The sequence below is a fragment of the Fundulus heteroclitus genome, chromosome 12 (genome assembly GCF_011125445.2).
Source record: "Fundulus heteroclitus isolate FHET01 chromosome 12, MU-UCD_Fhet_4.1, whole genome shotgun sequence".
In the NCBI taxonomy this organism is placed as follows: domain Eukaryota; kingdom Metazoa; phylum Chordata; class Actinopteri; order Cyprinodontiformes; family Fundulidae; genus Fundulus; species Fundulus heteroclitus.
Window position 1 is genome coordinate 26296926 of NC_046372.1, and position 23853 is coordinate 26320778.

General features: G+C 40.0%; 1 protein-coding gene across 1 annotated transcript in view; it reads left to right on the forward strand.

Annotated features, from left to right (window-relative positions):
- The window catches only part of ppil2 (peptidylprolyl isomerase (cyclophilin)-like 2), a 55675-nt gene that overhangs the window by 26633 nt on the left and 5189 nt on the right, over window positions 1-23853 (forward strand). The window contains exons 13-16 of the mRNA XM_036144362.1: window positions 5760-5849; window positions 11533-11566; window positions 19661-19778; window positions 20496-20552. Of these exons, the coding sequence (XP_036000255.1) occupies window positions 5760-5849; window positions 11533-11566; window positions 19661-19778; window positions 20496-20552 (299 nt within the window). The remainder of the gene's footprint in view (window positions 1-5759; window positions 5850-11532; window positions 11567-19660; window positions 19779-20495; window positions 20553-23853) is intronic.

Consider the following 23853-nt stretch of genomic DNA (forward strand, 5'->3'; position numbering starts at 1 on the left):
CACCTTCTTTTTCAAGGGAGCTACATTGTCTAATGCAGAACGCAATGAGGAAGTCACATTGTTAGCAAAGGTATCGATTTGTGAATGGGAAGAAACAGCAATGCTGCCATCTACAGGGCATTTCTGCAATACTGAGGATATTAAGAAGGGAACAGACTCTTTAAGTTTTGATACAGCATTATCCGATAAAAATCTACTATAATGGAACCCTCTTTTGGGGGTGGAGAATTCAGTTAGATTAAACTCAAATGTTATTAAAAAATGATCAGACAGGACAGGGTTGTGAGGAAATACTGTTAATTCTAAACAAACAATGCCATATGTCAGCACAAGGTCTAAAGTATGGAGCCGAGAGTGCGTCGGTTCATGCACATTTTGAGCAAAACCAATTGAATCTAGGATAGTTTTAAAGGCTACACTAAGGTTATCACATTCAGTGTCAACATGGATGTTAAAATCACCCACTATAATAACCTTATCAGTATTTAACACCAAATCAGATAAGAAATCTGACAACTCATCCAAAAACTGAGTGTAAGGGCCTGGTGGACGATACAAAACAACAAACAGAAGAGGTTTTATTGCTTTGCAGTTTGGATGAGGGAAACTGAGGGTTAAATGTTCAAAAGAACTGTAATTATTAGTTGGCCTGGGACTAATTAATAAATCAGACTGAAAGATAGTTGCCACTCCTCCTCCTCTTCCCACAGATCTGGGAATGTGGAAATTTGAATAACTGGAGGGGGTTGACTCATTTATACTAACGTAGTCCTCTTGTAGCCAGGTTTCTGTGAGACAAAACAAATCAATCTGATTATCAGAAATCAATTCATTAACTAACAAAGTCTTTGGAGGGAGAGACCTTATATTTAATAGACCACATTTTATTATTTTATTTTTAGGTTCAAGGTGAACCATATTGATTTTTATTAGGTTAAGATTTGTTCCTTTTAGATAAGTTTTTGATCTGTTAAGTTTTGGCCGTGGGAAAGACACCGTCTCAATAGGATAATGGATGGGTAACAGTACAGAAGCTGCAGAGAGGTGTGTTAAACTACGGCTCTGCTTCCTGGTCTGGACCCTGGGTTGTCAGCATTTAGGAGGACTAATAAATCCGGCCAGATTTCTAGAAAGAAGAGCTGCACCCTCCAAAGTAGGATGGATGCCGTCTCTCCGGATCAGACCAGGTTTTCCCCAGAAAGTTCTCCAGTTATCAATGTAGCCCACGTCGTTTTCTGGACACCACCTAGACAACCAGCGGTTGAATGATGACATGCGGCTAAACATGTCATCACTGGTCAGATCAGGCAGGGGACCAGAGAAAATTACAGAGTCCGACATAGTTTTAGCAAACTCACAAACCGAAGCAACACCAACTTTGGTGACCTCTGATCGGCGTGACCGGGTGTCATTACCGCCAGCGTGAATAACAATTTTGCGGTATTTACGCTTATCCTTAGCCAGTAGTTTTAGGTAGGATTCTATGTCGCCTGTTCTGGCCCCTGGTAGGCATTTAACTATGGTCCCTGGTTTCTTTGGTGCCACATTTCTTATTATGGAGCTGCCAATAATTAAGGTCGGCTCCTCGGCGAGATTGTCGCTCAGAGGGGAAAATTTATTAGAAACGCAGATGGGTTGGTGGTGATCTGGGGGCTGAAATCTAGAGCTATGCTTCCTACGAACTGTCACCCAGCCAGCCTGGTTACCAGGCTGCTCGGGTGCTACTGCTTTAGGTTCGCTACGTGAAGTTACTCTATGCGGCTCCGCGCTAGCAAAAGAGCGGCTATCAGCTGGTTTTTCAACAGCACGGAGCCGGGTCTCCAATTCTGACACCCTCGCCTCCAAAGCTACAAAAACACTACATTTATTACATGTACCATCATCACTAAAGGAGGCAGAGGAATAACTGAACATCTGACACAGAGAGCAGGAGATAGGAGACTTAGTCAGGGACGGAGAAGCCATTATGAGGCTAAGGCTTGGCTAGCGCTAGGCTAACGCTAGGCTAAAGCTAGGCTAACGCCCTATTATCACGCCAAAGAACAAACCGTGTGAAACACGAGGAGTTCCCAAACGTGATGAGCAGCCACAGACAATGTTTTAAAAGTGCTTATGTTTGGAAACAGATGTTACAACAAAGAGGTTTAAAGATAAAAAGCGAGAGAGCCTGGAGCAGAGCTCCGTCGTTCACACAGCAACAACAGGAAGTGATACAATACGCCTTACCGCAAACAGGAAGTCCGCCGTTGACTTAGCAACATCAAGTATGTTGTGTTATGTGTTATGTTGTGCCCTACCTACCTTCAAGGAGTCTGAAATAGACTCCATGAATGATTTCTGCCCCGCTAACCGAGCCGACCATGTGCTGCGTTGTTATTGGTCTCTGAGTTGTCAGAACAATCAGGGTTAGAGGCGACCTGCAGTATTTGCCCCACATTCTCCTCCACCCCACCCTCCTCCCCGGTGGTTTTCACGTGTGATTTGCAGATTTCTGTTTTCCTCCTGCTGTTAATGAGCGGCAGCGTCTCTGTCACACAGACCCAGAGCCCAAAGCTGCCTGCGCCTTTATGGAGCGCCGTCCCTGACTTTTCCCAGGCTGGGTGAAGTGTGAAGGACAGCAGGCTCAGCCACACGAGATATCAAGCAACAATATTGACCCGTTACATTTTTAGGGCGCTCTTCATGAAATAAAACTTATGTGATTACCAAAAAAATATAAAGTATTTTTCTCATCTTTCGTTGAAAATTCTAATAGTTAGTCGGTGTTGGTCCAGCCACGGGTGGTTTGGATCGTCCACAACACAGGACGGGTCCAAACTACAGCGATCTATCAGGTCTGCAGAGAGGATCCTCGCGGCTGATTGTCCCGTCATCCAGGACGTAGTCTAGGTTCAGGAAAAGGGCGGCTAACATCTCTGGAGACCCCACACATCCTGCACACACACGGTTTGGACTTTTCCCTTCAGGTCAGCGCTGCTGAGCGCTGATTACTAAAACCAGAACCCTCCCAGGCTGTCAATCTGATGATCACTTAACAGTCAGACGACCCATGTCAGCACCTTTTTGTAATGTTTACAATAAAGAAAAGGAGAAATATATTTTGTATATTGTACTTAAACTGTCTTCATTGAGAGCTAAAGTGGAGCCAAAGAGAAATTCCTTGTTGTTCGAAGCAACCAAGGCTTACGCAAATACTTTTCAGGATCACAATTATCTGCGATTAAAGCTGCTGGACTCCTAAATAGGTCTGTAACGATGAACGATAAATCAATTAATTACATAATCAATTGTAATCAGATGGCTAATTAAAATAACATTGATAATTTGCGTATCCGTGCGTGCTTGCTCCCCCCCCTTATGTTTCCCTCTCCTCTCTCTGAGACTGGATAACAAAAGGTTTCAGTACGGTACACCGGTGTCCTGAGGTGGTATTTGGAGAGGATATACTTGCATTATTATTCTAGTATCATATTATTTGTAAAAGCTCTGACAATGTCAGGATTTATCACGATAATTATGTTAAAATGCATCATCCAGCAAATTGTCTACCAGCTTTGCAAATCTAGAGCGTGAAATATTCGTCTGTTCCTCTTTGCAAAATGGCCTAAACTCAGTCACACTCTGCATTTGGCCCATTTCAATTCCACAGGTAAGCGTTATTAATAAAGTAGGACACTGCAAAAAGGGAGCTAAAAGTAAGTAAAACTTTCTTGAAATGTGTGTATATGACCTTAATCTGAGCAGATAAATAAGATCTACTTATGGAATGAGTATTTTTATCCCTAAAATAAGATATACTGCACTTATTCCCATTTTAAGTGCAAACATCATATTCCATTGGTAGATAATCTTAATCCTAATTTGCCAAAATCAAGGGCAAATACACTCATTTCAAGAAGATTTTACTTATTCTTAGTTCCCTGTTTGCACTGTAGACATTTCTTTTTGCATTAACATAGAAAGCTCTGGTGCATTGACAACCTGCTGATTCATGAAAATAATGGTGAGTAAACGGCACAGAGCACCGAGGTCCAGTGAGAATTGTTTTGATGTCAATAGAAATAAACCCAGAAACACATTTCAAGAAATTGGACGAGAGCATTTGGTGATTCTAGGAAACTGTCATCTGTTGTTGCCAAAAGGCAAAAAGAGAAACGTTCCTCAAGGTTCCTGACGTTAATAACCCGAGGAAATGTTCAGCATCAGAGTCCGGGCCGCGCCTCGTTCTCAGCAGAACAAACGCTGCGTCGTTTCAGAGCCGCTCAGTCAGAACCAGCTTCTGTCTGCGTCGCTCGTGATTCACACGGAAGCCTGGAGGCTTTTATGACCCAGTACTCCAGACGTCTCTGTATTTTCTCCACCAGCAGAACGCAGCTTCTCACCAGGCTTTGTCACGCAGACATGCGACGCTGCTTCAGGCAACGCATGAACTCAACTTCATCCCCAACTCTGCACGACGTTCTCATCGCTTTAGTTCAGCAGCGACAGGGTGGAAGATGGGACAGTGCGTCTTGATTTGATCAAAATACGACACGTCGCAAAAGTTTTAAAACACTCTTTACAAGCAGCTGGACTCTTTTATATCATTTTAAAGTGGTTTTGATTAAATAAAAAAAAAAGTTCTCAGTGAATCTGAAGGTTTGTGCCACTTTTTAAAGGCCGGTCCTTGTTGCTGACCACGTCTCATTATGTGCGTTTGTTGACTGGTGGAGAGCAAAATTAGATGTTTTAGACCCTAAACATCATTTCTTTAGCAGATGAACAGCATCTGAAAGTCATCCAGATACGGGACCTCGTTCATGAGCATGTGGATGTTTAGACCTCATTTATCTGGTGCTAAAATACTAATTTGTGTCTGAAACCGGCCCGGACAAAATACAAAAAAAACCCAACAAAAACTAATTTAGACTGTTTATTTTTTAAGTTATCTGTGATATAAGTGGCTTTCACAAACTGGACAAGTTATGATCAGAAATATGTAGCTTGGATTTATGAAAATGGTGAAAGACTTTCAGAAGAGTTGAACAAGTATTAAGGAAAATTTTAAGAAACCTTAAAGTTGTCAAGAACATCTGGATGTTTGGAAGAACAATTTTTTTTATTTTATTTATTTATTCATTTTACAGTGCTTTGAATGCTGGCAATGTAGCAATAAGAATTGTCTTAATGCCAAAAAGAGCCCAACAGATTTACTTTCACAAGTGGAGCCTTATCGCTTTCGCTGTAGTGCTACACTTGATTTATATATGCAAGAAGCTTTATTATAATTTATGCTGTGAATATTTCATGTTATATGGACTCTAAAATAAGAAGGTAGAAGAGGCGGGGGGAAGGAAAAGGTGAAAGAGGACAAAAAATGATACAACTAGATAAATTTAATGGTCGACAATATAAACCTTCCAAGGCTTCAGGTCCATTTTCACAAAATATTAGCCTATTAACATTAATATGTGATAAAATGGGACCTATTTATGTTGATAAATATTGAAAGAAAAAATAAAGCAACACCAGAAATATTTTTTGTTGCTTTTTTATTTCTAGGTGGTAGAAAGCAGACAAACGTCTTTAATTTTACACGTGAAGGGAACCGAGCAGCCGTTTCTATCAGTGCTGTTTAGATCCATTTTTACGGTTCCCGCTTATTTCATAGCTCTTAACTGACTTAACTGCATCAACATTATGAACCGGCTGCTTTTATTGGCCAGCAGAGAGTCGATTAGAGTGGATAAATTCTCACTGATGGACATTGTTTCTTCCAGGTTCCCAAAGCTGGGGAGAACTTCGTCCGTCTGTGTAAAAAAGGCTACTATGACGGGACGGTCTTCCACAGGTCCATCCGGAACTTCATGGTAAGTCTTTTTACGGCCCCGCCAAACGTTGTTTCACACACTTCATAAGAATCTAGTTATTTTAGAACATGTTTTATGGTTTCCACTTAGAGCTGCATAAATTAAGCAAAAATATTTTCGTCATTCTTTAGCTGAAAGTTGGATATATATTAGTTATCTCTCATTTTCAGGACACTTTCTTTATTATTACTTATTGTCCCAACCACTCAGCCACTTAAGAACATTCTGTTTCTGGACTGTATGCTTTCAAAGCTACCTTTCTAAAAAGAAACCTTTGGGCGCTGTGGCGGCGCAGAGGTAGAGCGACCCAAGAAGGGAGGCGTCAGTCGCAGCCTGTGGACATTTGCCGCGTGTTTCTCTTTCTCTCTCAACCCTATTTCCTGTCAGCCTACTATCAATAAAGGCCAAAAGGGCCACCAAAAAAATAAGAATAAACCTTGTGACATGTGGACACAACCTTTTTTTGGGTAAAGCTGTAATGTTTTGTTGCTTCTCTACTGGCCCACTACAGCACAGCAGCGCACATTTTCTCTGGAAGCGCTCAGATTTAAAAACCACGGGGTCATCGACATGACGATGATCCCGAACACAGCAGCTAATCTACAACAGAATGGCTAAAAACAAATATGTTCACGGCTTTGAAATGACCTGGTCAAAGTCAAAACCACAACCTGCGTAAAATAGTGTGGTGAGCTTAAGCAAAGTCCACTAAGCCTTAATGAAATGATGTACCGTATGTTTTGGACTATAAGGCGCACTTTATCCTTGAATTGATCGTGAGCCTTATCTATCATCAACGTTGTGCTTACTGGCTGATTTTATGTGGTACAATGTGCTCAATAATCTGTTAAAATGTGTAAGTATGACTTTGGTTAGCAACAAAGCTCAATGGATATTAGGAGCATTACGGTACACTGTGTCACTACCTGAGGACCCCTGAGCTGTCTACCAGACTGCCTGACTGTAATGTCTAAACTAGAAGTGCATTCATGTAAGGCAGCCTGGAGTACGTGCTAGCAACAATAAACCTAGTAAGTTAATTAAATTTAAAAGTTTATTTTGGCCTTATGTTAGAAACAGGGCAGTGTAGTCCAGCTACTCTGTCCTCCCCACAGAGACGGATAGAGAGCTGTGGATGTGGAGGAGGGATATTAGACAATAGGAAGAATATTTAATGCTCCTTATAGTCCGAAGAATACGGTACCTCTACAGAGGAAACTCCACTCCAAACTGACGACCTTCGAGTGAAAACAGGTTTTCACCACTGTTCAATCTTGGGTGTTTAATGTAGTATTTTTGTTTTGTCGATTTTAGGATTGCCTTTTTTTTTTTTCGCTCATTCTCCATCTGAAGCGACTCAGACCCAGAAACTGAAATTGATTTCCTCTGATCGGCCGTTCAAAGCTGCCGCTCCTAAAATTCAGATGTCTCTCAAGTGGACATCTGGGCTTTTTTCCTCGTGCCTGGTGCTTTTCATCCACGCCGCCAATAGTTTATTCATGAGTCCAGAGGCCACACAGACAAATGTTTTCAAAGCGTCACATTGTGGTGGACTGAAGCCTGGTTCTTTGTTGTAAAACACCAGTAGGTGGGGATTTTTAAGTATACTAAGCAGCTTCTTTTGGGGTATTTGATGGTTTTTAGCTCAAAATTAGAAGATCTGAAATGCATGAGCAGCCTTGAGGATGAAGCCGTCATAAGAAAGCTGCTTTTGGCATTTACTCAGGTTATCTTTCTCTGCTATTAAAGATATTTGGTGACCGTAAACGTTTAAATGTGACAAAAAAAGCTGAAGCTGCATCAATCTGTCAGGAAGAAAATACCTTCTCACCACAACGTGTTGCCCCCCCCCTGCTGGTCGGGATGTGCTTCTACTGGAACATGCCCAAAAGGCCTCTAGATCAGATGTCCCAACCATCTCTCACCATGATTCTGAGAAAGCATTGTGGGGGAAGCGGATCATGTTTTTCAGTCATGATCCATATTTTACGATCACAAATGAGGACCAGAACATGGCCGGCCCAGTAAATCGATTTTTGACTCTGTTCTCACTGCACTACGACAGACCGGAGCAGCACCCGCATTACAGGAGACGAGGCTCCAGCCTTCTGTCCACCCTACTGTCACCTTGACTCGCTGCATACTGCAAAGTGGCCCACATCGTCCCTCCATATCTGATTTGGGACAGCACCTGTCGAAACTGTCCTGAAATAAATACCAAGCCACCTTCAGGAATTTTACTTTGGTTCTTCTTTGCTCTAAATGAAGACCTCTCCAATTTGAATATATAAAAAGAATCTTTAATCACATACATGTCTGAGGACTTTGAGAGGGACCTGAGCCTGAACGGTGATGTCTCCTTTCATCCGGCTTTCACGTCATTGAGCGTTACTGACTCGGTTGTGTGCCTAAGGAAGCGGGAAGTGGCAGGCGTTGAACTTTAGTCGGCTTGATTGCACAATAACTTCAGGATTGACGGGTGTAGCGTCCGTGTTTACTCCTCTGACGTTATTCCTCCTGTGAATGTGGGTCATTGACCAGATCACAGTTGAATTCAGCATTAAAGCCTGCAGAGAAAACATAATGCAGAATGCTTGAAATGTTAAATGCACTGACCTTGTAGAGCGCTTTTCCAGTCATGCTGACCACTCAAAGCGTTGCTCACTAGAGCCACATTCACCCAGTCGCTCTCACTGACGCACACATTCATTCACCGATACGCAGCTCGGTAGGCAACTGGGGGTTAAGTGCCTTGCCCAGGGGCACATCGACATGTGACAAGGGGGACCTGGAGTCGAACCCACAAACCATGAAGCTCAACCCATTGCCACAGTTTGGGGGCATAAAGGTACCCGCCCAAACTCAAAGGGAGTATTCCACATTTTCCTGCAAACAAACTTTGGTAAATGTCGACAGGGCGCATCGAGTAGGAAACTCAAATGTTAAAACTTATTTTTCTGTCCTTTTTTATTAGGAGCAATGACTGGAAGACCCAAATAACGAAGAAGAAAACACAGATCACTGAAAATCCAACGTGACATTAATTGATAGCTTAATTAGCTTTGGGCAGGTGTTGGTATTCAGGTGTACCAACTAAAGTTTAAAGAAAGTTGTGGTTTCATATTAGCATTTTCTTTTCATCTTTTCTACCGCTCTGCAGTTGCTGCACACTGCTTGTCAGCTGGCTTAAAATGGGGTCTGACTTTCTTCCCTTGTATTAAAAATACACCTGTATGGAAAACGCCACAGATGATCGATGGTGTGGAAACCGTCACTCTGAGCAAAGGTGCTCTGCCGGGGTCGTACCTTTATGCAGCAGCCGTCCCTGCAGACATTAGGCCCAAAAGAAAAGTCTCTTAGGCTTTTAAACTTTAGATGAGGCACAGTTGAGATGCTGCGGTCCTTATTTTAAACAGTAGATGGCACTGAAGATAAAATCTGACTGAAGTATGTACATCCCTAATAGGGCTGGACGGTATAGAAAAAAAGCATATTGATAATTTCTTCTAGCGATAATTATGAAAAATCTGAAAACATAAGCGCAGCCCTGGCCTTTTTTTGTTGTTGCTTAATTGTCTAGTTTTAGATAAAGAACAAACACTGAATTCAAACTCAGCCCTTTATTTAACCAACAGTTTACCAAAACTGTAAGTTTTTAAAAAAGAAAAAAAGAATCTGTTCTCTCTGAACTCTTTGAAGGGGGCGGAGCTTGGTGACGGCACGTTCCTGGGTCTGTGATTGGCTGGGAGGATGTAGAGAGTGTAGTATAAATCTACACGATAGGTTAGAAGGCATATGTTAGGAAAACTGCTCTTCTATTGAACTTTTTACTGAAACTTTTTCTTTTATCCATGTGTATGGACTGATTTATTGTTATTGAATTATTGTCCGGCCCTAATCCTTAATACCGCTCTAACTACAAAGTCTGTCCTCATACCTGTAAGTGTTTAGTTGTGTTTACAGCTCTAACATTTATCAATATTTACTCCCCTTGTGTTTGAATTCAACTGTGCATATTGTAAAACTGAACATACTTTCTGGCTCTACTTTGCTGCTCTTCCTGTTTGGCGAGTGCCGCTGGTGCTGGATCTGTACGATCGACCAAAATGTGGGACGCACAACCTTCCTGCAGCTCTGTCGCCTAGATGCCGTCTGTTAGGGGACAAACTACAGCCTATTGCAGCCAAATAATCAACCAGATGATATCAGCTTGTTGTACTGGTTGCTCCGTAAAGAACAAAATACTAAGGTATAATCTGTGCAAAAAGCATTTGAATATTTGTATAAAGAATTTTGCTCGTGTTATAAACCAATTAAAGCACCAGTGTGTAAGATTTTCACACTGGCGCACCATCTAGTTGTGCGCTAAATGAATTACAAGCATTCGCTTAGTTGGGCTCTAATATAAGTGACTATAAACACAAGTAGAGACCCGGTGTTGCTGCTGCACTACAGACTGTGAACGGCTAATGTTCCTCCACCTCTACGCGGACACACATACTAGAGGGAGAGGGAGCCGAACAACTGAACCATCTCTGCCTGCCTGGAGGCCAGAATAGCTGGACCACGCTGTCCTGTTTCTAACATAACAGCAAAAATAAACTTCACTGTTATATTGAATTAACTGACCGGATGTCCAGCAGAAAGCTGCAACCTCTGCATCCGTTTTAAATCACCATTCCCTCATGAATTATCTCCACCTGGTAATAATAGCTGCGCCGATATAGACTCTAGTTTTTTCCCTGCTTTCACTACTTTTTCTTTTCTTGGTTATTTTCTCTTCCCTCTCGCTGGGCAAAGAGTATGGATGGTCCTCCATTTCAACAGAAAACAGCAAATAGAATGATCTACTGTTGTCTTTGCTTGTTTATACTCCTCCTCCACAGACGGCGTGTCTTCATATAGAAAACAGTTAAAACGTGTATGGCTGACAGTTTGGCCTCTGAAATCAGAAACAGCGAGGCAACATGCCGCCTCCCAGTGGACCTATGTATTTATAAACGACTAATTCTAAGTCATGAGAACGCTTTTATTTTTGATGTGATGTTATCAGACTTTGCCAGAATATGTATTTATAAAAGCAATGGTGGATTTTTGTTAATTAAAAACCAAATCGGTTACACACTGTATCATTAAGGCGCATGGCTAACGGCAAAGTTGCAAACAAGTCCACGCTGACCTGCAAAGATTTTGCCTCAGGGTAAAAAGAAACATTACTGAGGCTATTGCTTCAAACGTTTCTCCACAGCAGCACATGTGGCCAATAATGGCCAGTTCTTTAAAAAAAAAAAAAAGTCTAAAGAAATCCACAGATCTGCAGAAGTAGGTTGGGCATGTTGAGCTGACAATGAACAATACGGGCCTTTTCCCTGGTAAAGCCCCACTCTGCTATTAATGATTACATGGACCCTGACTGCAGGTTAGATGAACGTCTGTTTTCCTCTCTTTAGTGCAAAATCTGTAAATGATTTGTAAAACCCTAAAACTAACATTATGAAAGCCTAATTTGTCTAAGTTGAATTTGTATAAGTTTAATTTATCTTGTACAGAGGAAAATCTGTAATTGTAGATTCATTCTAAACAATGACACCAATATGGAGTTTTATTTAGGATGTCATCGTATTTATCAAAGCTGTTTGATCAGCATGTGCAGGTAACCCTAATAGTTTGTTTTTGTCTCCAGATTCAAGGAGGGGACCCTACTGGTACAGGCACAGGTAAGATGAGCCCTGCTCTCTAACTAAAATAAAAGTTATATAAGTTTTCTGTTGAATATTTAATAGTTTCTTTCTTTTTTTGGAACCTTGCGTCAAAACAGCAAAGTCAGGAGTGTTTCTAAAAATACTGCTGGAATGAATATGGGAGTACATGCATTAAAAGAAAATGGGAGTGATGATGTGAATAGAGCAGGCCTGCGGGTTGACCACAGAACGGGGGCGGAGTGAACAACCAATCATTCAGCATGTGGTGTAATTTTCCTGTTTTTTAAAGAAGCCCTTCAAAAGGCAGCCGAGTGTAATTGACTGCTAGACCACATACAGTTCGTTTCCTGCCGTCGGTCTGCAGCGACAAAGTGGGCTTTGTGTCTCTGGACTTGCTGAATGCGTTCGTCGTGGCAGATTTATGAAGGTGCAGAATTTCTGGCCTGTGGGTAAAATCCTCCTCCTCGTCTGCGCTGAACAATATGTGCACACAGCCCGACAGCTGAGCTTTAACCGGCTTGTTAAACGAGGACTAGCGGTCCCACAACATGCACTGTTGTGGATTTTGGCCTGGGCATAGTATTCCTTTATATATGTTAACATAGACGTTACTTGTTCGCTTGTTTTCTTAAACTAAAGATAACGTCTATGAACTTTGTGCCGACACACTCGGGGCTGACAGATCTCTCGCTTCTTAAAGAAGTCCTTTCACTGTCTGTGATGAACGGGGAGGATCAGTGCGAATAGAAGAAGCGAACATGTGTTTGTGTTTGAGGGGTAGGTAATATAATCAGTGTTCCTGTGTAGGCTGTGGTTTCCCACAGAGGACTTCTCGTTGGCGGGCTCCATCCGATTTAATGACTGACCTTTCTGTTTCCATCCCACCCAAAGCTGTTTGAGTGTTTGATTTATTTGAGGTGTTGTGCTTTTAATTTGGTGCTGCTGGTTGCTTCGCTCTGCCACCACTTCAAACATTTCGCCTCACCAACCCCACAACCACCACACAAGGGGGGGGGGGGATTCTTTGTATAGCCAATTGGAAGCTGATTTGATATAATCTGCCTACGCCATAAAAGTTATACGTAGCTACATTAACTGCCTGGCAGCAGGAGGTCACACGGTTTACTTGATTTTAATCAGCGATAAAAATCCTCTGGCCCCAAACGGGGACAGTGGAAACATAATGTAATACGGGTTCTTTAGGGAAAAAATTAATTGGATCCAACTGTCAGCGATTAGATTTTTTGTGATCTGTCCCTGAGTTTTGACCTGCTGACATTAGTTGTCTTAACCATAGATTCATCTCAGCAGAAGAGGCGATACTGTCTCAGCGTCACAAAAATGACACCAGAAAAGATTTTAGCAATGTTTTGGGGAGGTCTAAGAATCCAACTTTTCTTTATATAAACCGTGTTTTTTAAGACAATAATTCAGTCCAGTTGGGATAAATTCAATTAAATTATATTTATATAGCTCCAGTTCCTGATGCACGTCATCCCAAGTCTCTTTCCAAAGTCAGACTCCATCAGATCCTCCAGGTTGGTGAGAAAGTTTCCTCTCTAAGGAAACCCAGCAGGTTGCATCAAGTCTCTCCAAGCAGCATTCACTCCTCCTGAAAGAGCGTAGAGCCACAGTGGACAGTCGTCTGCATTGTTGATGGCTTTGCAGCAATCCCTCATACTGAGCATGCATGAAGCGACAGTGGAGAGGAAAACTCCCCTTTAACAGGGAGGAGAACCTCCAGCAGAACCAGAACCAGGCTCAGTGTGAACGCTCATCTGTCTCCACCCACTGGGGCTTAGAGAAGACAGAGCAGAGACACAGAAAGCTCAGAAGCTCACATTGACCCAGGAGTACTTTCTATGTTAGAGAAGACAGAGCAGAGACACAGAAAGCTCAGAAGCTCACATTGACCCAGGAGTACTTTCTATGTTAGAGAAGACAGAGCAGAGACACAGAAAGCACAGAAGCTCACATTGACCCAGGAGTACTTTCTATGTTAGAGAAGACAGAGCAGAGACACAGAAAGCACAGAAGCTCACATTGACCCAGGAGTACTTTCTATGTTAGAGAAGACAGAGCAGAGACACAGAAAGCTCAGAAGCTCACATTGACCCAGGAGTACTTTCTATGTTAGAGAAGACAGAGCAGAGACACAGAAAGCACAGAAGCTCACATTGACCCAGGAGTACTTTCTATGTTAGAGAAGACAGAGCAGAGACACAGAAAGCTCAGAAGCTCACATTGACCCAGGTGTACTTACTATGGTAGATGGTAATAGAGGATGATCTGCTTTCCCTGATGATGTCACAGTTAACAGAATACCAGACCAGGTATACCTTCTATGGAGAGAACATTACAGAGAACAAAAAGTTAAAAGCTGATAAATCCATATATTAAAGTTTTTGTGCTCAGGTGAGGTGGATTTACTGCCAGTATAGTCGTGAACATGTTCCCTTTTGTGTTTCCCCAATAAGTGTTAATTTTGTCAAAACTGTATTTTTAAGTTATCGTTATTCAGTGTAAAATGATCCAGGTCATATCTTTGTAATGTGGTTAAAGAGAAAATTCAGATTGTTTTTCTGACGTTTATAGAAAGGATGTGCTGCACAGAAACATTAATAATACGTCACTCCAGATGTGATGAGCTCACCTGTTTTCTGGGTGATTCAGTCAGGATTAAAAAAAAAACCGATGACAACATTTTCAATTCTCTAAAGGACAACCTGATGTGCTCAGACGAACAGATTTCCTCGTTATTTTTTTTATCTTATTGAGGAAGATTCAGGTCATTTTCACAATTAAAAAAATGAAAAACAGGACAAGTCTCTTAATTTAACTAAGAAAAGACACGAAAGTGCTTTTAAACAGACCCCACTGCTCAGAACCAGAACATGTTGCATCAGGTACGACCGTGTAGGGGTGTGACTTCTGGCCAGAAACACACCGGTGAAAGTATTCACTGGTTTTATTTACGCACTTATGATGACAAACCAATGCCAGCTAAAACATCGAGACAACTATGTAAAAAAACAAAAGCCTGAGCTTATAGACTTTGTAAAATAACAGGAAAAGGCTCATGTTGTTGCACAGACATTTTGATGTTTCAGTTTCGACCTTATCCATATCCTTCACCTGACTTAACAAACATTAATAAACCTTCACCTGACTTAATAAACATCTTTTACTGCTGCGCTCATAAACATTTTATAGACATCGTAATTCAAAATCGTATATATGGTGGAATAGAGATAAAAAAATCCCCATTATTAAAAGAATGACATAAGAAAAAACAGTGCAAATGAAATTCAAATAGCCAAGAGATTCAATTAATCTTTAAATCAGTTGTGATTTAAGGAAGTTAATAGTTTCTGCACATCTCAGGTTTTAGGCGTTTTTTTTCTAGAGCTGAGGACCGTAACGACTAATGCTGCCTTCCTTTGTTTACTTTTGCTCCTGGGAAAACTGACTGAAGAGGTCTCTGATGGCCTGAGGCGTCTACGTACAACGCTGACATGTATTTAGGGTTAAAGCCATCCTCTACTTTACCAAAAAAATAAAGTGTTTCATTTACAGGGAGCCTGAGCAGAGACTTTAGATTACTGTGATACGATCCTTGTTCCTGATGTTGAAAAATGGATCATGTCATTTTACAGACGCAGGTTATGTCCTCTAACAATAATCTAAATTTCAGAAACTAGAAGCATGCACTAGATCGTTGTTCCATTTTGACAGGAACTATATATTCCTTGCAATGTTTTTAAGATGACAGAAAACTGATTTATTTGGTAGTAAATTGCATTGAGTCCGTAACGACACCTAGGTGCTCTGGTGATCCTGACCTTTAACGTTAAGTTTTTGGGACCATCTGTCTTTTCCTAGTAAGCTTGAACAAATTCTAACCATTCATTAATGATAGTTTTGGACAAATGAATTCAGTGGTCATGAGGTGACACCGACATATGTAATACTTAATACGTAAAGAGAACAAAAAGTTAAAAGCTGAAATAACAACAAACAATGCAGATTGGAGAGCAGTAGGAGAACTCAGCAGAGAGAGAGAAATAGACCCTGATGTCCTCCAGCAGCCTAAGCCTATAGCAGCATAACTATAGAGGTAGCTCAGGGTAACATGAGCCACTCTGACTAGAAGCTTTGTCACAAAAGAAACTTTTAAGCCTAAAGGCTTCATATATGTAGAAAACATTTAGGAAGCGTTGCATAAGCCGTTGGTGAAATTGTCTGACTTTGACCCAACCAGCCCCAGCAGCTGGGAAGTATTTTAGACCAACACATAATAATTAATAATTATAATTAATGTTTTCTGGTCTAATTTCCGTTACACACGCAGATCTGAAAGGTTTGGTGTGTTTGTGACCTGCCCATTTCTTACAATGATACACCCCCCCCTCCAAAAACAAAACAGTAAAAAAAAAAAAAAAAAAGTGCAATGCATTGCCTATAGAAGTAAATCGATTAGTAAAGAGTGTCTTTATGAATACTTGAGGAAGAGCTGTAGTCTCCTTGAGTCTCCTTCAGAACAATCAGATCACACATATGCAGGGACTGCTCTGTTCTTCTTAGGCAGATTATTTAGTGTGAATATCAAGGACAGTTTCTGAAACACCTTTACTGTGAACCCCTCTTTGTTGCACAAATTGGAAGAAAAGTTACTTACAAACCATTTGCTGTAGCGTCGGCGCAGTAGAGCCTTATTCACGTGAAACCCTGCAGGACCAGATGCTTTGGAGAAACAGACGAGTTTTTAACTCCGACATGTAAATGAAGCGCGTGACTCAACATCCAAGCTTGGAACAAGAAGCACATGCTGACACGTTTTCATGTTCATCAGCAGACGCGTCTCAGGGAACAATCATAAACAGTCCATAAGCATAACACTTTATATGTTATTTCCTCTCCCTCTTCTTCATTTCATGACCCTGTCATAGTCTGTTAAAATGTCACTTTGTTGATAAATTATGCAGGAAGGTCACCAGGAAAGCCTGTTGGCTGCAGAAGTCTCCCAGCACTTATTTGTGTGTTTTATGCTGGTGTAAATAAATACAGAGTGTATATGGATATTTGTAGCTATAGATTCGCATGTAGGCTGATTTCATGTACACCAGCTGGTGAGACCACGCCACAGGGAAGCAGATCCTCTGTCCCGGTCGGGAGCCAATAATCTCCTGCAGAGCGTGTTCCTGTATTCTCATCATGACGATCCTTAATAATGAAGTCAGTCTGGATAATGATTCCCAGCCCAAGGCTCTCAACGTGGCTCTTTGTGCCAACAGTGAACACCGTTTTCATTAAACAACAGTGCATCATACGTCTCTGGACGTGTAATAAAGAGAATAAATACAGATTATTTGCCACTGCCTGGTAGAAAGTTTAAACTACAACTTTACACATTTCTGTTCATCCCCTTTAGTTACCAAAAAAAGTCATGGTGACTCAGGAATATTGGGTCTTGCCTTGCTAATCTCACTTTGCAGAAGGTATATAATGGAATAGAAATATCATTTATTGTGCCACAGTGGGAACATTTTAGGTATTCCAGCTGCAGAGTGAGCGGACAATTGAAGAGGCAGACAGATTTATATTTAAATCACCGTTCAATGGCTCAATTTTCAGGACTATTTCTCTATTTTCATGTCAGTTTGAACCCATATTTTGTTCCACTTTATTCCAACTTTACATTTTTTACATATAATCGGGTCATTTTTGTACCCATGTCTTTAACCATAACATTTCAGCTTCTTGTCTATTAGTTGTTTCAGTGAATTAATCTAACATTGGTTAATTGTACTGTATTATCTGAAGATATCTTATAATCTATTTGCAGTAGTTGTGATATTAATCCCTGTTTCCCAGTCGAGTTTTAGAAAACGTGACGCATTACGATCCTCGATCAAACCCAAATGACCAATAGTGACGTTAAGCGAGTTGCTAAGTGTTGGAATGAATTGGCCATGTTTTTACATGGTGATGCAATTTTCTGACGTCTTTGTTGTTTTAGTTATTTTAATTTAGTTTTAGATCAGTATTACAAGCAGGTTCTGTATTCAGCTCTTTGAATCATTTTTTTTACTGAAAAGTGCTTTATAAATAAACTGGCCTTGCCTATTCTCTGCAGCTGATTTAAAGGTTAGATATTTAATTTGATCTCTGTTCTTTATTTTTGAGTCCACGCACAAAAGGAATACTAATTTTGTTCTCTAATTTTAGCTGAGGGCTGTACGTCTAAAACAGTGTTACCCAACTCCAGTCCTAGAGACCTATCTACTGTCCTGCAACCTAATGCTCAGTGCATTAAGCGCTGTGGACGTTTATACTTGACTCAGACGTAGATGCAGTATTAACTAAAACCACAGGGGGCAGTACTCAACAAAACCAGTGGAAATGCAATAAAAAGAGAAGAAACTGTTCCATTACACTTCCAAAATGGCTGTGCGCAGTAATGTAAACGATCATGTTGGTGTGTTTGACAGCTAAAAAGAAATAAAAGGGCTAGAGATGTAGTAGCATACAGAATGACTTATATGGGAGGGCAGCATGTCTGTAAAGCCCATAGGGATCTTTTTTAAATAAAGGTTCACTTTTTGTTTTGTTTTTTTGCTTGACCAAATAAAAACTGACTGTGTTACAGGCTTTTATGCAGATCAAAATCCTTATTTGTCCATATAAACTTGGCCAATAAACTCACCCCCTGGTCTATGCAGAGAGTATAAAGCTAGCTTTAAGCTCTAGAATTGCCTCTGTGGCCTCGCTTGGCATAGGGATATTATATAAGTCTGACACATTCAGGCTTAATGTGAACGCCCCTTCACTCCCACGAGCCTCTGACAAACAACAAAGATGGCGTCGCCCTGCGTTGCCGCTTCATTATGGCTGATGGTTGCGTCTTCAGACACTTCCTGTCTAATGAGCCCCCTCTACAGGGCGTGCCTTCTGCCAAACCACATAAAGATCACGCTGAACATGTAGATGTGTCTCATTCCCCCGTCATGGTGCTGTTTACTTCATGAGTTGTCTCCACATGCCCGGTGTTCTTTGACCGTGTCACAGCGCCACCAACAGGCCCGGCATAACACCTACAGCTGTTTCAGTTGTTCTGTGTTTTCCTGTGTGGACGCACATATTTCCTTAATTGTTAATGTAAATTTACCTCGTTTATCTTTGTGTATACGGGTCATAAACATTGCAGGATGGTAGTCATCCGGACTGAGCTTGGGCACCCCCAAACAATTAATGAAAACTAACCTTTTGCTAATTCTCAGCGCGTTGAAGATTAGGGACTGCTTTGTTTCTGTGCTACTGTTATATCAGACTTTTCTGTGCTTCATACTTTGTTCATTAAGTCTTTAACAGACGTGTTAACGCAGCTACTTATTATTTATTTTTCTCTGGACAGGTTAACCAATGTGAATATATATTCTCTAATCTTTAAAAATAAATGAGCAGAAGTGAAGGTTTCCAGATGGAGAACAAGTACATGTGTGTTTTTCTCCAACATAATGATTCATAAGGCTGCAGATAGCAGAACATAAACTCGTTTACTTGCAGGTGATTAAATTGGTCAGGACGGCATGAGCAAATTGAAACCTGCGTCGCTGGGGGTTGATATATCTGCAGAAAGGTGCAGTGTTTCTCCCGACTGTAATGGCAGGTGAAAGCTCCTTCCCACTGGATTTATGGGATGGCGGCTTTAATTTCTCCCAACGAACACGGCTGATGATGCAGTTCAGATGAAATCAGAACTCATCTTGTCTCATCTGCGTCGGTGGGCTTTCCTGTTTTTCTGGCTGTGACGTCTTATAATGTGTTTGTGCTGTGAATAAATATTGAAGTTTCACCTAGTGGAGGAAAAATGTCACGTGGTTTGAGAGGAGTGTTAAAAACCACACGGCAGTCTGATCTTTCAAGCAAACGTTGAGCTGAGGTGTAACTCTTCAACGCTTGAATGAACACAACAACTTTCCTGACACATTTTGAGCTGTTTGTCAGAATCTGTTGTAATGGTCAAATAAAACTGTTCTCAGAGTTATTTCCAAATCTCATCTCCTATCTTTGTCTTCTCCTTCCTTCATCCACCCGGCATGTTCCCAGGTGGCGAGTCCTTCTGGGGAAAACCTTTCAAAGACGAGTTTCGGCCCAACTTGTCTCACACCGGCCGGGGGGTTCTCAGCATGGCTAACTCCGGTCCCAACACCAACAAATCCCAGTTGTAAGAAATGCATTTTTAAACTCATATTTAGCTTATTTACCTTTTTTTATTTTTCCCTCCTTCTCTTGTTTGATTTAAAACTCCACACAGAGCAGACCAGGTCATAATATAAGAATTATACATAATATAAATATTTTTATTTTTTATGTTTATGGGCTAAAGCCTGACTCTTTTAAGAAAATAAAACATCTCTTTAAGGTTTTTATGGTTTACTGAGCTGTTCATTTTGAAAGTTTTTATCTTTTGCCTGCAAGATGTAAGCATTATTTGCTAGATTGAGTAAAAAAAAGTTCTATGAAATATCCACAAATTCTGATACTGAGTAGTCAGTATCTTATTTGTTCGGATACTGATTGCTCATAAGTACTCTACAGAACCCCCACTTTAAAAAAATGAACTTACTAGAAAATGGCAACAACAAAAAAATTAACTGTAGAGTTGAGCTAATATCTAGTCATATTTATTAAATATGACTAGAATATTTAATAATAATATAATTATTTTTTTTATTGACAAAATGCACAAACAAGCCATTGCAAGAATCCCAGAGGAGGTGCAGTAAATATTCATAAATTTCACTATTTACCAAACTTCTACATATTGAGCCTATATAGTTGGGACATTTAGGTAAATCTGAAGATGATCCAGAAAATCAACTAGTGTCTCACGTTTTGCACTAATCTCATGTTTCATTTCTGTTTTATCTTCTTTTCTCAGTTTCATCACGTTTCGCTCTTGCCCGTACCTTGACAGGAAGCACACGGTGTTTGGAAGGTGAGCTTTCTATTTTATACCCATAAACTCTTCTTTTTCATGCCTATTACTCAGATTTTACTACAGATTTTGCGACCGCCAAGTCAGTCGGCTTTTAAAGATAACAGTTCTGACACACATGTCAGTCTGATGCAAATAGGTCTTTATTTTCTTTTTTCTGGCTGATATTACCCCTCAGTACCTGTTTGATTCCTTTCCATAAGCAGAGCAGCAGACAATCTGTAATGAGATTTCTTTTAGTCTGACTCCATGTCTAAATAGATAAAATGTTAGCAGATGCAAGCCGCTCTCTGCTGAGTGAAATTAGTTCATAAAGTAATTTTTCTTTGCAGGACGTCTTATGTCGACTTTTGGCTAAAAATATACTGTATATTGTATACTCTATATTGTTTTCGAGTAAGTTGTTCTCCTAAAAGCCTCTGCTTGAAAACTGCATCTATCTTTAAAGAAAAGGTTTTTTTTATGTTGTTTTTTTTTGTCTATTTGTAACAATCTGCAGTGTCTTGTTAAAATAGGATCCTGTGTGATATTATAGTATGAGCAGATTTGCTAAAACAAATATTCTAACTTTTTTAATGGATTTTTACAAATAATTTCTCTAAAAAAAAATAATTGTAGAATAATTAAATATTTTTACTTTTGCTCATCCGTAGTAGATTTCCCCGTGTTTGATTAAAAAAAAAAAACTTGCTAAATTATGAAACTACAGTCGACAGCTTGGAACCTTAACATGTAAGATGTTTCCATTATTTAAACATTTTTGCAGAAAGGTTTTTGGAAGTGAGGTTCTCTGGATTGGTTCTGAGTCGTCCATGTCAGTTATTTGTTTGGATACTGTTTGCTCATAACCACTCCACAGAATCCCCACTTAAAAAAATAGACTTATTTGTTTTTTATTTTATTTTTTTAGAAAACCTCAGAAAGAAAATCTACCTGCAAAGTTGAGTTAATATCTAGTCAGAGCTCAGTTTAGCTTTCCTCTCCGGTTTAAAACAATGTTCTTTCTTTAAGAACCGAGCTTGTAGGATATTGACTACCCATAACTACACGACAGAACCCTGCCTACAAAAAAAAACTGAACTAAGGCAGAAAGGTTTGGCATCCAGTCCATCAGTTAAAGCAAATCCTTTGCATGAAAAACAGAAAAAGGCAAATCTTTGGTGGCTAATTAAAGACGCAGCGAGTCGGGAAGTGAAAGAGCTCGTCTAACCGTCCTAACATGTGGACGAAGAGAAGCTTTAGCCTGTCACTAGCGCTCGGCTATTTATGAGCGCTGTGTTTATATTTTGTTTTCACTCCCCTCATGGTAACAGGAGGCTCCTGTGGGAGCGCCTGGATAGAGAGTTAGCAGCGAAAGGAGCAAACTGAGAGCAGTTTTGTGAAAGTGCTCCACACCTGGGGAGTCACTTCCAGATGGCCTCCTGGCCCCTCGGCGTTTCACACACTCCCTGATTACTTTCCCTGCTTTTTACACCTTAAACCTGCTGTCCCTATGTGCTGTGTGTGTGTGTGTGTATCTATAAATATATAATATACTTTTGTTTTTCATTTGATGCTCATGTTATTGTCTGAAGATTATAAAGAAATGTACATTAATTCCTTAAATGGTGAATTATTCATTGCAGCTTAGAAAAACTGACACGTAATAGGATGAAATGTTTGGACAAGCTCTTCTTTTCAGTTTCCATGCAATTTATCACTTCTTTTTTTTTTTTTCTCCTGTGCATTCAGTTTTTCTCTGCAGTGCTGGTCGGAGGTGTACCTTCATTATGAAGATGAATATCGTGTTAATTTTGGCCTTTTAGTGAATGCTCTGATCTTTTCTCTTTCCAGGGTGGGGGACAAAACTAGTTTAAATTTTTGTGTATATGTTCTTGAGTTTACCTGGAGTCAAAGCAATATACACAGACTCAAATATACACATACACCCTCAGTAACTACTGACTTTAATTTATTTGATGAAAGCACAATTGAGCTCCAACTTTAGTACCTTCAGCGAGGATAAAAGCAGAGGAAAGCTAACAGCTTATTTCTGTTGAGGTTCTCCAGACATCCAACACACCTAATACAAACAAGTAACCAACAATGTGGATAAAAAATATACAGCAAATAAAGCAACAACAAATAACGCAGGAAATAAACAAAACAAAAAAAGCAGAATATATGTAAAAATTGTTTCCAAATCCTACAAATATTCAAACAAAATAGCACATTGGTACTTTTCTTAGAGACATTCTTAACTCTCAACAACTGGGATTATGCAACTAAAACCCAGTTGGTGAGGGCAGTTCTGTAACCACTTAATTTTTTTTTATTAAGTATAAAGAGTTTATTTGACATTTTAGTTATTTTAGTATATCTCAGCAGTTTGGAACTTTGACAATCTTACAACAGGTCCCACTAGAAATGGTAGTAATTAAAATTGTTTGGGTCCCAGTCAAACTGCAGGGAAATGCGTCCCAAATCCATATTTCTTTATTTTATTTTATTATTTTTTTTCCCCATATCAGTCTTCTTCTTGGCAGTGTGAACGACCTAAGTCCGATCATTTCACCCCAAAAAAGTACCACTTCCACACATGGTGCTAATTCAGATGCGTATCGGATATTTTTTAAAGTCTGAACGGTCATGTCTCATTTTATCCGTCTTTCACGTCGCTCTCCTGTCTCTCACTGCACGTCCTCACACAGCAGAAGTTTTTTTATTTGGATTCCTGTTAGTTTCAGCATAAGCTAAAAGCTATTTTTCCTGGGGTCCTCCAATCTTCCATGTGATACAATACAACTTATTACATCACATTACACACTATGCGCACAGGACTTTTACACATTTAATACATATATTACAATTTACGCCATTGATCACCAAAATTATGATAAAAAATAATAATAAACATAATTAAAATAAAATGCTTCTCCAAATATATCTATATCAAAGAATAAGAACAAGAACCCTACAACAGTATCTCCTTAATTAAATTAACATTAGCTATCTACATTTTTCTGAAGGTAATATTTATTGAGTGAAGTTTTGAAACCGTACAGATTGTTTTGTTGTTTGATCGTATTTGGGAGCGATTTCCATTCACACATTGCCCTGTACCTAACTGAACATTTGAATTGATTTGGTTTTAACTCTAGGTAAATTAAAAGTACCTCCTACGTGTCTCATTGCATAATGATATGCATCAATACTAAAGGATAGTTTTGTATATAAAGTGAAAGGTGTTTTATTTGTTATAACATAAAAATAGCTTTACTGAATACACCTTTACAACTTTTAATCATAAAAGGCTGTCGTG